At 30.1% G+C, this 14,396-nt stretch overlaps 2 protein-coding genes across 4 annotated transcripts; both read right to left on the bottom strand.

The window, feature by feature from the left end:
• Nucleotides 1–1,634: 1,634 nt before the first annotated feature.
• LOC113378837 (membrane-associated guanylate kinase, WW and PDZ domain-containing protein 1) lies at nt 1,635–6,326 on the bottom strand. Of its 3 annotated transcripts, none has more exons than XM_026619452.1 (7): nt 6,125–6,326; nt 5,614–5,746; nt 5,419–5,539; nt 4,395–4,578; nt 2,297–4,045; nt 2,010–2,220; nt 1,635–1,857 (listed from the first exon to the last, which is right to left on the bottom strand). In XM_026619452.1, the coding sequence occupies exons 2-7, from the start codon at nt 5,699–5,701 to the stop codon at nt 1,655–1,657; spliced, it is 2,556 nt and encodes an 851-aa protein (XP_026475237.1). In that variant the 5' UTR covers nt 5,702–5,746; nt 6,125–6,326; the 3' UTR covers nt 1,635–1,654. The 3 variants fall into 3 exon arrangements, with proteins under 3 accessions (XP_026475237.1, XP_026475236.1, XP_026475238.1); XM_026619451.1 differs by lacking the exon at nt 6,125–6,326 and adding an exon at nt 5,857–6,033; XM_026619453.1 differs by lacking the exon at nt 6,125–6,326 and adding an exon at nt 5,857–6,033 and having other exon boundaries at nt 5,614–5,722.
• A 3,995-nt stretch (nt 6,327–10,321) lies between these two features.
• On the bottom strand, nt 10,322–14,175 carry LOC113378835 (solute carrier family 41 member 1-like). The gene is made up of 11 exons (XM_026619450.1): nt 13,864–14,175; nt 13,632–13,790; nt 13,287–13,556; nt 13,040–13,219; nt 12,084–12,228; nt 11,847–11,993; nt 11,581–11,728; nt 11,060–11,162; nt 10,898–11,003; nt 10,692–10,840; nt 10,322–10,632 (listed from the first exon to the last, which is right to left on the bottom strand). Exons 2-11 carry the CDS (start codon nt 13,764–13,766, stop codon nt 10,447–10,449), a joined length of 1,569 nt encoding a protein of 522 aa, XP_026475235.1. The 5' UTR covers nt 13,767–13,790; nt 13,864–14,175; the 3' UTR covers nt 10,322–10,446.
• Between the last annotated feature and the right edge of the window lie 221 nt (nt 14,176–14,396).

The raw sequence follows: 14,396 nt of genomic DNA, 5'->3' as shown, positions 1-14,396 counted from the left end.
ATCCACGCTTTACAACTGCCGATGCATATCAATGAACGTGGCGACTGACGACGAACAGTGACCGCGCACGCCCGATCAAACTAAATAAAAATCGGTTATATTATCATTTTTATTAATATTTACTTTACATAACGTATATATCTTCGTAATTCATTTCGCACTTAATTTAGTTTCATTCTCAATAAACCAACCAAGTATTGACACTCACCAGATATTCGTACTACAACCTGGTTGCTTTCCCAGATCGCTAATGACGATATATATTTTTATGGAATATATTCTAGTCTAATTGTAACTAACCTGGACTTCCTGGACACACCGAATATTATAATATATTGCCAAAACTTGAACCCGCCGTAGCGTAACCAGTGAAGGATGAGGGCTGCACCCGTCCTCGGTTAGCTCAATATCAGGCAGCATGATATCCAATTTCCCCTTGAGGTTATACATCTCAAATTTAATCTTAAGCAAAAATCGCCTTTCGTGGGTATAACTGCAACATACACTCATAACTGTTACATATACGTATATCATATATAATCGCCCCACAAATAAGAATGGTTAACTATTGGGTTGCCTTTGTGTGGTACATAATTGTAGGTGAAGTTTTCAAACAAACACCTAATAAAACACTCTAACTGATGTCTCCAAGCTTGAATAAAAAACTTCATTATATTAAGATTGTGTCATTATACTGGAACGAAGCAATAAAAATGAAACATAGTACCATCAAAGTCTTTGCTTGATTATCTGTGGATATCACTAAATATGTGCCAGCATAATTTTCAAACTGCAATAAAAATATTGAAATATCGCTTTTATTACTAGTTGTGCCAAAAACATTATTTTAGAATAAATAACAATTCATTTAACAAGTGCAGTATAAAATATATATTTTTATATATATTTCATTATAAAATATTAATTCAGTTTATTATTTTCAATAAACAATATTTAGAATATAAGAATACAAAAGCTCATAAAAATATTGCATCAATGGATTCCAATAACTTTTTCTTAACACTAAACCATTGCTATATATGATATGCAAAGTGATGATTCTATTATACGTAAACAATATTTAGATTTTACTGACTCAGACAAATCATACATATAAAAATTTAAAATATACCTCCAAATCCACTTCACATATCATACATAGTTATATCTCATGACTTGATTTTAATAACTACATAGATCTATATATAATAATGCACAAAATTTATATAATATGTGGATAATGATGATAATAAATACATTCTGAAATATGAAGTATTAAAAATTAAAACAATCATAAAAAATAAAAAAAGTTCACACATACACATGTAGATACACACACACATTTATATATATATATATATATATATATATATATATATAAGTAGTATTACTTAACTGTGCAATAGAAATATGATCTATAAATTTTCTAGTAGTTCAGTACAAGCACCAGTATAGCTATACAGATCCCAAATTATATTTAGTAAATATATTATAATAAATAATAAAATATTTGACAATTTTCTAGTATACAATACATTTGTCACAACTTTTTTGTGTTATAATAGCCTTCACTATTATTATTTATATATATCATTAATCATATATGTAAAATTTGATAAAAATATATTGCTTGATATTTGTGTAAATTAAATCATTAGGAAATATATTGCTGTAAAGATTTATTAACACCAAGAGGTAGGCCTATTGTTAATGTAACGATATAGCCAGATTCTTTGATTAAATTGACTATATCAGTATGTGACATATGAGAAATATCCATATGATTAACTGCCAAAATGCGATCGCCGATTCTTAATTGGCCACATCGCTCAGCTGGGCTGCCCTCAATTAAACGACCTATTCAATGTAATATTATTATAATTGCTAGACAATGAATTTTGAAAAGGAATATAAATGAATTCAAGTTATAATTTCATAGAACAACTGACTTTTACACAATTACTGTAAATATATATTCAGAATTAAAAAAAAAAATCATATACAATTACCTATAGTAGATCCAGCTTTATTAATAGAGGAGATAATCACAAAACCAAAACCTTCATTTTCATTTCGTTTCACCACAACATCATAGGGATATGAAGATAATTGAGAATTTAAAAAGTCTTGAGAAGTTCTACGTCTAATTCCTAAAGTCACGTGACCAACTTGAGATGCATGTCCCATTAATTGTACAACTTGATGATGTGATGTATTTATCTGTTTTATTCATATTAGATAAATAGAATTTTATATGCACTTGTATAATATAAAATCTTATAATATAATTACTTACAACAGATTGTCCATCTACACTAAGAATCTCATCGCCAGTACATATTCGACCATCTAAGTGGGCTGCTCCTCCTGGTACAATGTGCCCTACTGCAACTTGAGAACCCTCCTCTGTTCCCCCAACAATCCTGAAACCAAATCCATTCTCCTGCCTAACTAAGGTGATTACAGTTTCAGTATCTCCTATTGGCATTTGGGGATTGGAACCAGGGTAGTATATCCACTGACTATTATTTTGCATTCCCAATGCATACATGTCAGCATGGTCAATATTATCTTTTCTTCCCTCTATACTTTCATTTACATTTAGTCCCATTTTGCTAGTATTTGCTTGATCATGACCCAAAGAAAAATTCATATCAATTTCTGACATCTTATATTCTTTACAATCAAAACACCCACAGGATTCATGGTGGCCATTATGATCCATAAACTTATTAGGAGGGCAATTGTAATTATAACAATCCATATGATTGAACTGATTTAATTCAACCTGATTAGGAATGTAACCCTTTTGCATTGAATTTATGTCGACAGATTTGTTACTGTTATTCACTGAAATGGCAGCCATTCTGTCTTGTATATTGCACATTTTCATCTCGTAAGCATTACATAAATTAGCAGAGTCCTGCTCATAACTCAATTTTGAATTAGATAACAAATCTTTCATGTTGTCCTGAGTTAAAATATTAGAACTTTCTGTAAGAGGAGTTCTACTTCTAACTCTAGTATCAACTAATGGAGTTTTTGGTCGAATAGGTAATATTTCTTTTTGTTGTGTGCTATATATATCAGCAGTGGGTGTTTTACTTCTAAAAATACCACTAGTTAAATTTTTCAATATTGATTTATTGGTATCAAAGTTTTTATTTAATTTATTTTTACTGTTAGAGTTTGTCAATAGATAATCTCCTCGTTGTACATGAATTATAGATTCTTTATTTCTAGGACAGTCTTTTAAAACTTGGACAACATCACCATGCGACATATCTCGGACACTGACAGCATTTATGGATAACAAAATATCATTTTCTAATAAATTTTTACATCTTTGTCTGTCTAAAATCTTCTTAACTTTTTGTCCATAAGTGCAATCAGCAATTGTAAAGCCAAAACCCATTGGCCCTTTAACTATTGGTATTGCTATAGTTTCATGTTTGTCACTATTGATATCAGCCGGATTCAGTATGTTATCGAAGCTATCATTCAAACAAGTATTTAATCTGTGTGACTCATTATGATTTTTTATTACTGAATCATCAGGCATATCTAAATAATTATAATTACCATTAACATTGGGATATACATCCATGTACATAGAGGGTTTATTAGGAGCGTCCACAGCAATTGTAGTTAAGACTTCTGTATTGGGATCATTTGGGTCAAATGGCAATGGATAACCACGACAAGCTTCTAAGTGTACTGTTTCACCAGGAAGAATAGACTGAAATACACTGACCATCTCATGATGTTTGAAACCTAGGACACATGTGTCATTTACATACACTAATAAGTCCCCCATTTGAAGTTTACCATCCAGCCAAGCTGGACCATTTGGTACAATCGATTTAATTTGTAAAAATTCTTCTACATTATCATCTCCTCCAACTATTGTAAAACCTAACCCTCTAGATGATTTTATTAAAGAAGTAGTAAATCGTTCACCACAAAGTTCTTCAGGATTTCGAGTGAATGAATTTTTTGTTTGATTTGGCACTTCTGACAAAGATCTTTCTGCTGCTCGTTTTGCCTAAAGAAGATAAATAAAATTATTTATAAGTAAGTTTCTAATAGCAACGCTAAACTTGTGCTATAAAACTTACTGCACAAAGCTGATTGGATAAATAAATTAATAAATAATAAACTTATTATATTTATTGTTATTAAAATATAATATATTTATGGAATATCTCAATAAAGAAATATTTCGGAAGTTTAATGAGATAGGAGCAAAAATATTTCGAAAAATTTCTACAACATACATATATTAAAAATGAACTATATTTATATAAATTGATTGATAATTTAATCTATTTCAAAATATCTTTCGAAATCCCTATTATCAGTTTATTATGACTCAGATATCCAGAAACACTGACCTGTATTACTGGATTTTCATACTGAGTTTTTCGATTTACATGATCAATAAAGTATGTTCCATAGTGCGGGTCAACAATTTTCTCCCATCCATAAGGCAATTCATCTTCAGTACAATCCTCAAGTGACTTTTTTTGAAACTTCGATAATCTAGGATCAAGCCAGTGAGAGGTACCAGAGTTGTGACTGGAAAAATTATATATTATAGTTTACACCAGGCATCGGCAACCTACGGCACGCGTGCCAGGCTTGTTTAATTATAATTATTTTTCTAACATAGCTTGCTAATGTAATTCAACCTACGTTGAAGTACTTAAAGATGAATTTTCCAGAAGATGCAAAGACTTTGAAGCTTATATGTGCCTATATTTTCCTTCCTCATAAAACCAGATTTAATAGATCCATCAATAATACCGTTTGATTTGTTGATTTTCGAATAGATTAATGTTGATAATTTTGAAATGGAAATTATCGAACTAATATCTTCAGAATTATGGAAAACAAAATTGAAGGAATTACAAAAAAATCTGGAAGATGACTCTATGGAAAAATTGACAGCCATATTAAATTGTTGAATGACATTGCCGGAAAAGATTTAATTGTTTAAAGAAAATTGTATGCGCTATCCTTTCAGCTTTTGGTTCCACATATCTCTGTGAAAAAATTTTTTCTCACACGAAACATATTTTGAGTTCACAAAGAAATCGTTTAACAACTAAACATTCAGAATCTTGTGTGAAATTAAAAGTTACAAATTATACCCCGGATATTGAAATGTTAAGGAAAAATGTGCAGACACAAGGTTCGCATTAAAGTTGTTTAGTTTATATTACAAATTTATGTTATTTGTTAATAAATATGTTTAAAAGATAAATTTGGTTACAATTCTTCTCCTCTAGAACCTAACTATATATTTCAAAATTAAGGCGACACTCTAAATCATATTGGTAGAGTGGCTTGGCACACTACAGTTAAAAGCTTGCCGACCCCTGGCTTACACAATATATCTAGATTTATATTACGTACTCAATAAAGTAAATTTCTCCATTTTCAGTATATGCTTTTTCCCATTTAGGTGGTAGAGGACCTAATGATTCGGAGTCTATTTGACCTGCCTTTTCATCAGAGTACATTGGAGGATCATGATCTGTTTAATTTTGTTAAGTTAATATCTATTTATGTTAAGACTGAGTTTTTTATAAGTATATGTCAAAACTATACCAAATTTTCTTGATGATTGTGTACCATTAAAACCATTGTTTTGCGTCATATTTTGATCCAGTGTAGACATTTCTGGACCTCCTGGCATTGTCAACACAATTGATAGGTGCTAGACATGGAAAATGGAACACCACTGAAAAAATACATTATTCAAAAATTATATACATGACTACACTAAAAAACAGACACTACAATTTAACTTTACACAAAATAATAATAAATAATATTTATAACTTTGCACACCTTTCATTAATTATACATCAAAATGTTATCTTCAAAACTGCTCCATAAACAGTTTGCTTATTTTTATGTTCCTCAGTATATACATGAAGAAAATGTACAGAAATGATGCATAGAAGGTAGAAATGAACGTAGAAACACTTTCACATTAACCACATTAGCCGAAATTAAGCAGCATTGTCTTACATTAAAGGCATTTATCATTATTCTTAAAATATTGATAAATTCGTGCAGTAAAAGTTAAGCGCATAGAAATATTAATAGAAAGTACCTAAGTATTTTACGATTATAAGACATTTTGTCACTGCACTCATTTATTATTCATAAAAATACTCATTCTTGATTCTCGAGAAAACACGACTGAGAACACAGAAAGCCGCATACATATGCAAAATCTCGCAGCGATTCTATACGAGAGCACGATACATATACCACATATACAATACATGCACTCACGCATATACACGCACATCCACATGTACACTCATTCAATATGCATGACGTATCAGAACACCTGTTTCGGAGCGTTGCGTATAAATGTGCATTCGTGATTCGACCACTACTACTGCAGATAAATGGAAATAATAATAAATTAGTGGTGCATGGCATCGTGCCTTAAGGCAAATTGCTGGAACTTTCCGTACCAAAAATTAAATTTTTTTAAAAAAAACTTTGCAAAATTTTGAAAAAATTAGATATTTGAAAAATTTAACTTTTTCGAAAAATTTGATTTTTTATATATTTTGATTTTTTTTTGTATTTTGATGTTTTTATGAAAATCTTGAACTTTTTAACTTCCCGTAGGGCAAGTTATAGTAATCGCAAAAAAATCAAAAATGAAAATTTTTATATATCTTTACGTTTCAGAGGTTTCTGAACATTTTGGCATACCTTAGAAAAAATGGATGTATGTGTGTGTGTGTGTGTGTGTGTATGTATGTATGTGTGTGTATGTATGTGCGGATACAAATTTTCGTCGAGGATTTCGGGAACACGGATCAACCGATTTGAATAATTCAAAAAAACATTCGATTCGTATTGATAAGGAGACGTGCTGATTAGTTTTTGGCGAAGGCAGGTCTAGCCGTTCCAAAGATACGGGGCAAAAAGTGCCGAAAACGGTAACTCAGTTTTTAAGAGAACGGAGCGTCCGATTTGAATAATTCAAAAAGCATTTCACTTGTATTGACAAGATGAAGAATCGATAAAATTTTCATGAAGATAGGTCTAGCGGTTTCGGAGATACGGAGGAAAAAGTAAAAAAATGAGCCATTTGGCGGTCAAAAATGATCATTAGACATATGCACATCAAATTATCAGATATTTTATAGAGATTTTAACAATAAGTATACATTTTGTTAACATTCCTATGGGTTCCGTACCAATGCTTATGCGTTAGACAGCGACGCGGCGCTTACGCGCTTTATATTTTGTCCCTATGCAGTTAAAGCAGTACGATTATTGCTTTGAAAAGAAAGTTCAGATCTTCCACAATATGTCAAAATAAAGAAAAAAAAATAATTTTTTTTTTTCAAAAAAAAGTAATTTTTTGTCCAATTTATAGTTTCTCAAAAATCTTATTTTTTCAAAGTAAATTTTTTTCAAAAATGTTAATCGTTTTTAAAAAAGTAATAATTTTTGGTACGGGAAGTTCCAGCAATTTGCCTTAAGGCACGATGCCTTAATTGCCTTAAGACAGAATTCCACTTACAGCTAGTTTTTTAAGCAATCGCGTTGCTTAGCTGATTTGAAGTCGAAACATAAAAGCGCGTAAGCGCCGCGTATCGTCTATCGTGAAAACATTGATACGGTCCCCATATAAATGTACACAAAATTTGTGCTTATTATTATAATATTTATAAAATATCTGATAATACTATGTACATATGTCTAATATTCAGTTTTGACCGCCAAATGACATTGTTTTTTACTTTTTTTATTGGATCTCCAAAGTCGCTGGACCTGTATTTACAAAAATTTTATCAGTTGGTTATTTCGTCAATACAAATAAAATGTTTTTTCAATTATTCAAATCGGACGCTCCGTTCCCTCAAAAACTGAACCATTTCTGACTCTTTTTACCCCGTATCTTCGAAACGGCTAGACCTTTGCAAAAAACTAATCAGCACGTATCCTTATCAATACGAATCGAATGTTTTATGAATTATTCAAATCGATTGATCAGTGTTCCCGTAATCGTCGACGAAAATTTGTATCCGCAAATGGCATTGTTTTTCACTTTTTTTTTATTGGTTCTCCGGAGATGCCGGACCTGCCTTTCCCAAAATTTCACCAGTTGTTCATTTCGTCAATACAAGTAAAATGTTTTTTGAATTATTTAAATCGGACGCTCCGTTATGTCAAAAACTGAAATACCATTTTTGGCACTTTTTGCCCCGTATCTCCAAAACGGCTGGATTTGCCGTTGTCAAAAACTCCTTATCAGTAGGATTCAAATGTTTTTTAAATTATTCAAATCGTTTGATCCGTGTTCCCAAAATCGTCGACGAAAATTTGTATCCGCACACACACACACACATCAATTTTTTCTAAGGCATTCCAAAATGTTCAAAAATCTCTCGATTTTTTTCCGATTACAATAACTTGCCCTACGGGAAGTTAACTAGTGGTGCATGGTATCGTGTCTGCCTTAAGGCAAAATGCTGGAACTTTCCCTACCGAAAACTTAATTTTTAATAATAAACTGCAGAATTTTGAAAAAAAATGAATAGATTTTTGAGAATTTCGAAATTTTCGAAAAAAATTGAATTTTTGTTTATATTTTGAATTTTTTTTTTGAAATTTTTTTTTAAAGCAATCGCGCTGCGTATCTTTTAGAGTGGAAATATCGAAGCGGGTCTAACGACTTTATAGTTCAACGTGTAAACCTTATACTTGTTTATCTATGGTGTAAACTTTGGTACGGAACCCATATAAATGTACACAAAATTTGCATTTATTATTATAATCTCAATAAAATATATGATGATATTATGTGCATATGTCTAATGATCATTTTGACCGCCAAAAATGGCAATATTTTTTACTTTTTTTATTGGATCGCCGGACGTTTAATCTTCCCAAAAATTTTACTAGTTGTTCATCCCGTCAATCAAGTAAAATCTTTTTCCAATAATGCAAATATTGGACGCTCCGTTCTCTCAAAAACTAAAATACCAGTTTTGGAGCTTTTTGTCACGTATTTTCGAATCGAATGTTTTTTCAATTATTCAAATCGGTTGATCCGTGTTCTCGAGATCGTCGACAAAAAATTGTATCCGCACATACATACACACACACACATACATTCATTTTTTCGGGGTATGCCAAAATGTTCAGAAACTTTTGAAACGTAAAGATATATAAACATTTTCATTTTATATTTTTTTGCGATTACTATAACTTACCATATGGGAAGTTAAAAACTTAATAGCATTCATATGCGCAATTTATCAATATATGAATATTTGATTGATAAATTTTTTTTTCATGATTAATTTGTTCATCAATTTCAAATTTAAAGGATAATACCACAGTATTTTCATTTTTCATTAGTTCAAATGCTCGTCAATCACACAAAAATGTTTTTCCAAACTCCAATTTTTTCTCTTGCTATGTGCAATAGGTTTTTTTTTTAGATCCAAATTTGAAGCAGCTACACTGTGTGCTGCAGAGCGCCTCAAATTCGACGTGTCTCACGAAAATGGCTGTGGTGTCATAATTTATTGTATAAATTTCCATTTTGTTAGTTTAATAACTTCCTCAAATATTATAATTGTCTTAACTTTCCTTTTTTAGGCTGGTACAGTTGGTGTTATATTGTCTACCGAAGGGTAGTGTTTTAAAATCTTAACAAAGTGAGAGCACCATATTTTTTATCCCCACTCATGTTTACAGATATTTTGTACCTCTGCTTTAATATTTCTATATTTTGTACCATAGCTTTTATTTTTTATTTATTTATATTTTTTATATTTATATTTTCTTTAATTGTGCAAGTTGTAGACCATCTGCATTGTTCTTGCAATAAGTCATACATCAGACTCTTCCACATCCAGTTTCCTTTTAGTTTCATAATTGTGTACAGATAACCCTTTTTCTCTCGCCCTCGACAATAATTTTTTGATTTTGGAATATATGCATGAAAGTTAATCAATATATAATAAATAATACTATGTTTTTATTCATATAGTTCCAATTCTGAAAATAAAAAGACAGAACAAAAATAATTAATATAACAATTAAAAGTTGAACATTAAAATTTAAAATATATTCTATTATGATAAACATATGCTTTCAGTCACACCATTTAATGATGCATAGTGAACTATTATGTTAATTATATGTGATAATATAAATTATGTATATCATATTATAAAAAAATAATATGAATTATTACTTAATAAAAAATATTTGATAAATAAACATCAAATTTAAAGTAGATAAACACTTATACTTCCTTTTTCCTTAAATGACAGAATTCATATTTCACACTTTAAGTCAATCACTTCTTTTAGTTTATACAAAGCACTAAAATTTTTTTAATTTAATTTAAACACAGTTCTCGGAATTATCATCTCATAATAAATTATATTAATCACCAACATCACTATCTTTGTCTCCAATAATGTATAGGAACTGGAACGCGACTCCAAGCAAAGCTGTACCTAACAAATCTCCAATAGCAGTTAAATATGGTATGGCTGAATTATCAGGATCTATATAATGTTTCCACATCCAATTGATCATAACCTGGCCTATATACAATAACAATAAAACCTAAAAACAAATATCAAATTATTAAATTGTATATTCATAGAGAACAAAATTTATTCCACCTGTACAGTAGCTGCCGTTAAATATGTGATAATAAAAGTAGGAGTGAAAGACGTGTGTCCTGCTTTAAGGTAACTAATTGTATAGGAAAATATTAAATGACCAGGAACAACCATTGCCAATAGAACCCTTGCAGTTCGAGCATGGCCACCTGAAAAATTTAACTGTTAATAAATTGTCAAATTTCATACAAAACATTTGAACATACCTTTGTTGCAGAATAATGTTATAGGGTTTAGGCAAAGTGCATTCTGACCAGCTGGCAAGCAACCTCTTCTTTGCTCCATATGCAAGGCAGTTGAAATTCTTGAGGCCTAAGAAATTTATATTATAATTTTTAATACAAAAGAAGAATAACATATTGACAAACCTGTACAGCAACCAAGTTGCCACCAACACCATTTATTATAAGTTGAAAGACAGCAATGCCTTTATAGTTTGATACTGTAAAATCTAGTATAAGTCCTCCTATACTATATAATTAATTTAAAACATTATGAGAAACATATATATATATATATATATATATATATATATATATATATATATATTATTTTAAACAAATATACATGCAGGGTTGCCTAAAGCTCAACGTCAACAAAATAAAAAATCTTTTAAATTTTATTTTAAGCCTTAATTCTAGGAAACTTGAGGCAATTGTGTTATTATTTTGGCTGTGATCCTAGAAATTTTGTTTAGTGTAACAGTTGCAACGTTTAATTGATCAAAAGTAATAAAAATTAGCCACAATAACCAATAAATGGTCGCAGTTTGGACCAAGCTTTAGGTTGTACTTAAAAGCTCATAACTTTCAAAATTCATGAGATTTGAATTTTTTTCCTAATTTTTTGACACCATGTGTAAATATTTTTTTAATACAATAAAATCTACCTGCTAATGAGCATTGCAGATATAACTGGTGTCCAACCAGAATTTAGTACTTCTTTTGTATGAACATTTTTTGAAGCTGCTAATCCCCAGAGCGGTACCAATAATATTCCAAATAGAATTATTATAATGGATATATGTGGTGCAGTTTCTAAATAAATACAAATATAATTACTATAATTGATATATAGAAAATATTCTTAATAAATTCATATTGAATAATAATAAATTACTTTTATTTTGAAAAGATTTTAAATTTAGTTATGTACCTATCCTTTTATATAAATATGAGGATAAGTATGATAGCAGAGCCAATGTAGTTAAATCTCCTAAACTAGCTGCAATAGGTGTTGCAACATTATCTGGATTTATGTTCAGTCTCCTAGAAAGTACTATTACGGCTACCATGATCAATCCTATTGAAATACAATTTAATTTGTTACTATGAGCAAATTGTATGCAATATATAAATATGAGTATAAGAAATTGCATGAAATATAACTGACCGAGCATAAAACTAGCTGAAGAAGCTGTTAGTATGCTTGAAGCACACAAAAGAAAAGCATGATTCGAGTCGAAATGTCCTTCTGGCACCCAACCCATCGCAACTGCAGCCAAAGATGCTAAGAAACCAACCACAATCGCTTGACACTAAAAATATTGCTGATTTAATAAAACATAGCAGTAACAATAACAAAATAAATTTTTGGTTAAATTCTCACTGAAACAAAGCTAGGATGTACATACTTTCACATTGCTTTCAATTCCATAAGATTACTACTAGATTCTAATGGTATTCTACACAAATCAATAAGACTTATAGAATTTAATTGAATTGTAGTATTAAAAATACTACAGTTTTACATACTCCATTACTTAGTTTGCCAATTATTTATTGGCATTGGATTAATTGCAAAAATAAATTCAAATAAAAGTGATATTTTTGGTAGTTATTTAGTCTTTGGTAGCAATAGTGGTACAGTAATATAAGGCTTAAATCTGCTTTGGATCCAAACTTTGGCAGAGTTTCAATAGTAAGCCAAAGTTTTAGATTCTTTATATACTTATGCACAACTTTCAAAAGAACGAAGGCAGAAACTACATTATGTGCTTTGTTCACAGAAAAGCAAAAAATTGTAAACAGAATAGACTGAATGATTCGATTAGAATTTTATTTGTTTCTTTAAGAATATTGATTTTCTTGTCCAATTTTTCCTAACCCCATTAAATACATTTAAAGAAAGCCCCATTTAGTACTGTTTTGCTTTATGCTCTACTTTGATGGAATATAATTAGGCAGAATATTAGTGTTTTTCTTCAAACAACATATATATATATATATATATATATTTATATATATATATATATATATATATATATATATATACATAGATATAATGGTTGCCAAGTTAGAGTCTATAAAAAAAGATATGCTTATCTTTCAAGAAAATGAATGTAGTACTTGAATTAATGATAAGTTGCCTGCAACCATATTGATTTGTTGCTTCATAGTGTCCATAAGACCCAAATTAGCTTGTGTTGACAGTCTGGAGGCCAAAGTCATTTCCAAGTTTCCTTTCAAGCCTAATAATGCAGGTACTAATATATATACCTCTGGTATATCTTGGTAAACTGGCCAATGCTGCAACATAAGACTAATGAAGAAATTATTATTTAATTTTCTCATTTTTCTCACTCAAAAAAATTACCTGCACTAAATCTAACATTAGACTGGCAGCAACCATCCCAAATCCTGCCAGCAGAAACGGGATAAATAATTGTACAGTAATTACCCATACTGTTTCTTCACTAAAAACAGATTTGGGATTAAAAGACGTATCACATTGCAGCTCTACTACATTGGGTGAGCTGTTCTTCATTTTCAAAGTTCTTGGTCTATTTTGATAAAATTTGTTGCAGGATGAATCCTCCAACAAGTCATGTCGTTCATCATGAATGCCTTCATAAAATATAACATCCTGCAAAGTCAAATACAAGTAACATCATAATAACAAGACTTGCAAAATTTATCAATACAATAAAGACATATTTACCTCTGTTCCCATATCAGAGTTTTCACTGGAATTAGATGATCGTGTAAGTTTTCTCTTAAATGGCCTTTGGTCAAAAGTATCGTTGGCGGCATTAGAATCATTCTGGGAATCCTTAGGGCTTCCGGAACTAAGCATATCAACTAGGCATTTGATTATTAACTACACAGCAAAATTACGTTATTATACGAGTTTGGTTATCATCAAATATAGTAACGAAAATAGTGTAACTTACATGAACAATTTGGTTTCTTTAACAAGTAAGTCAAAATTTTAACAAAATAAATGATTGACGTGTTCGGCGTGTCGCAAAATTACTTATTGACATTGTATTGTAAATTTAGAAATTTACAATTTGCCACATAATAATGTTTCTAACCTATTTTAACCTTTTGACAAACGCTGACTACTAGAGGTTATCGTTTTGAAATTGTTCTGAAATGTCGATAGCCGAATTGCAACGTATCGCATAATGAATATCATCAAAATCATTGTAAATTAAGATTTATCAGAATTATACGATATCAAATTTTTAACGATTGTAATGAGATAATTTTAAATAATATATTAATCAAATTTTTAAACGTTAACACCGGCATGATCATAGACAATAAGCAATAAGGGTATCATGATCGATCGCAAAAACGACACTTTTGATGAAATTATACGTCTTATTGATTTTTTATAATCCTTTCTATTCTTTAAAATGCATGTAATTTATGAAATACAAGGAACCGATAAGAGGTCCATTGGAACATACATATTTCA

The sequence above is a fragment of the Ctenocephalides felis genome, unplaced genomic scaffold, assembly GCF_003426905.1.
Source record: "Ctenocephalides felis isolate EL2017-DRISC unplaced genomic scaffold, ASM342690v1 CF-g0.4_SCAFFOLD_01886, whole genome shotgun sequence".
Lineage (NCBI taxonomy): Eukaryota > Metazoa > Arthropoda > Insecta > Siphonaptera > Pulicidae > Ctenocephalides > Ctenocephalides felis.
The sequence above is the reverse complement of the archived record's forward strand: the minus strand, read 5'-3'. Positions and strand labels throughout refer to the sequence as shown.

Excerpts from the sequence above, each read along its gene's own strand:
- LOC113378837 (XM_026619452.1), bottom strand. The coding sequence starts at position 5,701 with ATGCCAGGAGGTCCAGAAATGTCTACACTGGATCAAAATATGACGCAA. Across the intron at positions 4,046-4,394 it reads ATGAAAATCCAGTAATACAG|GCAAAACGAGCAGCAGAAAG; the intron begins GTCAGTGTTTCT and ends TATCTTCTTTAG. Across the intron at positions 2,221-2,296 it reads GTGTAGATGGACAATCTGTT|ATAAATACATCACATCATCA; the intron begins GTAAGTAATTAT and ends TGAATAAAACAG.
- LOC113378835 (XM_026619450.1), bottom strand. The coding sequence starts at position 13,766 with ATGCTTAGTTCCGGAAGCCCTAAGGATTCCCAGAATGATTCTAATGCC. Across the intron at positions 11,994-12,083 it reads TTCAGCTAGTTTTATGCTCG|GATTGATCATGGTAGCCGTA; the intron begins GTCAGTTATATT and ends GTATTTCAATAG. Across the intron at positions 11,163-11,580 it reads TCTGCAATGCTCATTAGCAG|TATAGGAGGACTTATACTAG; the intron begins GTAGATTTTATT and ends TTAATTATATAG.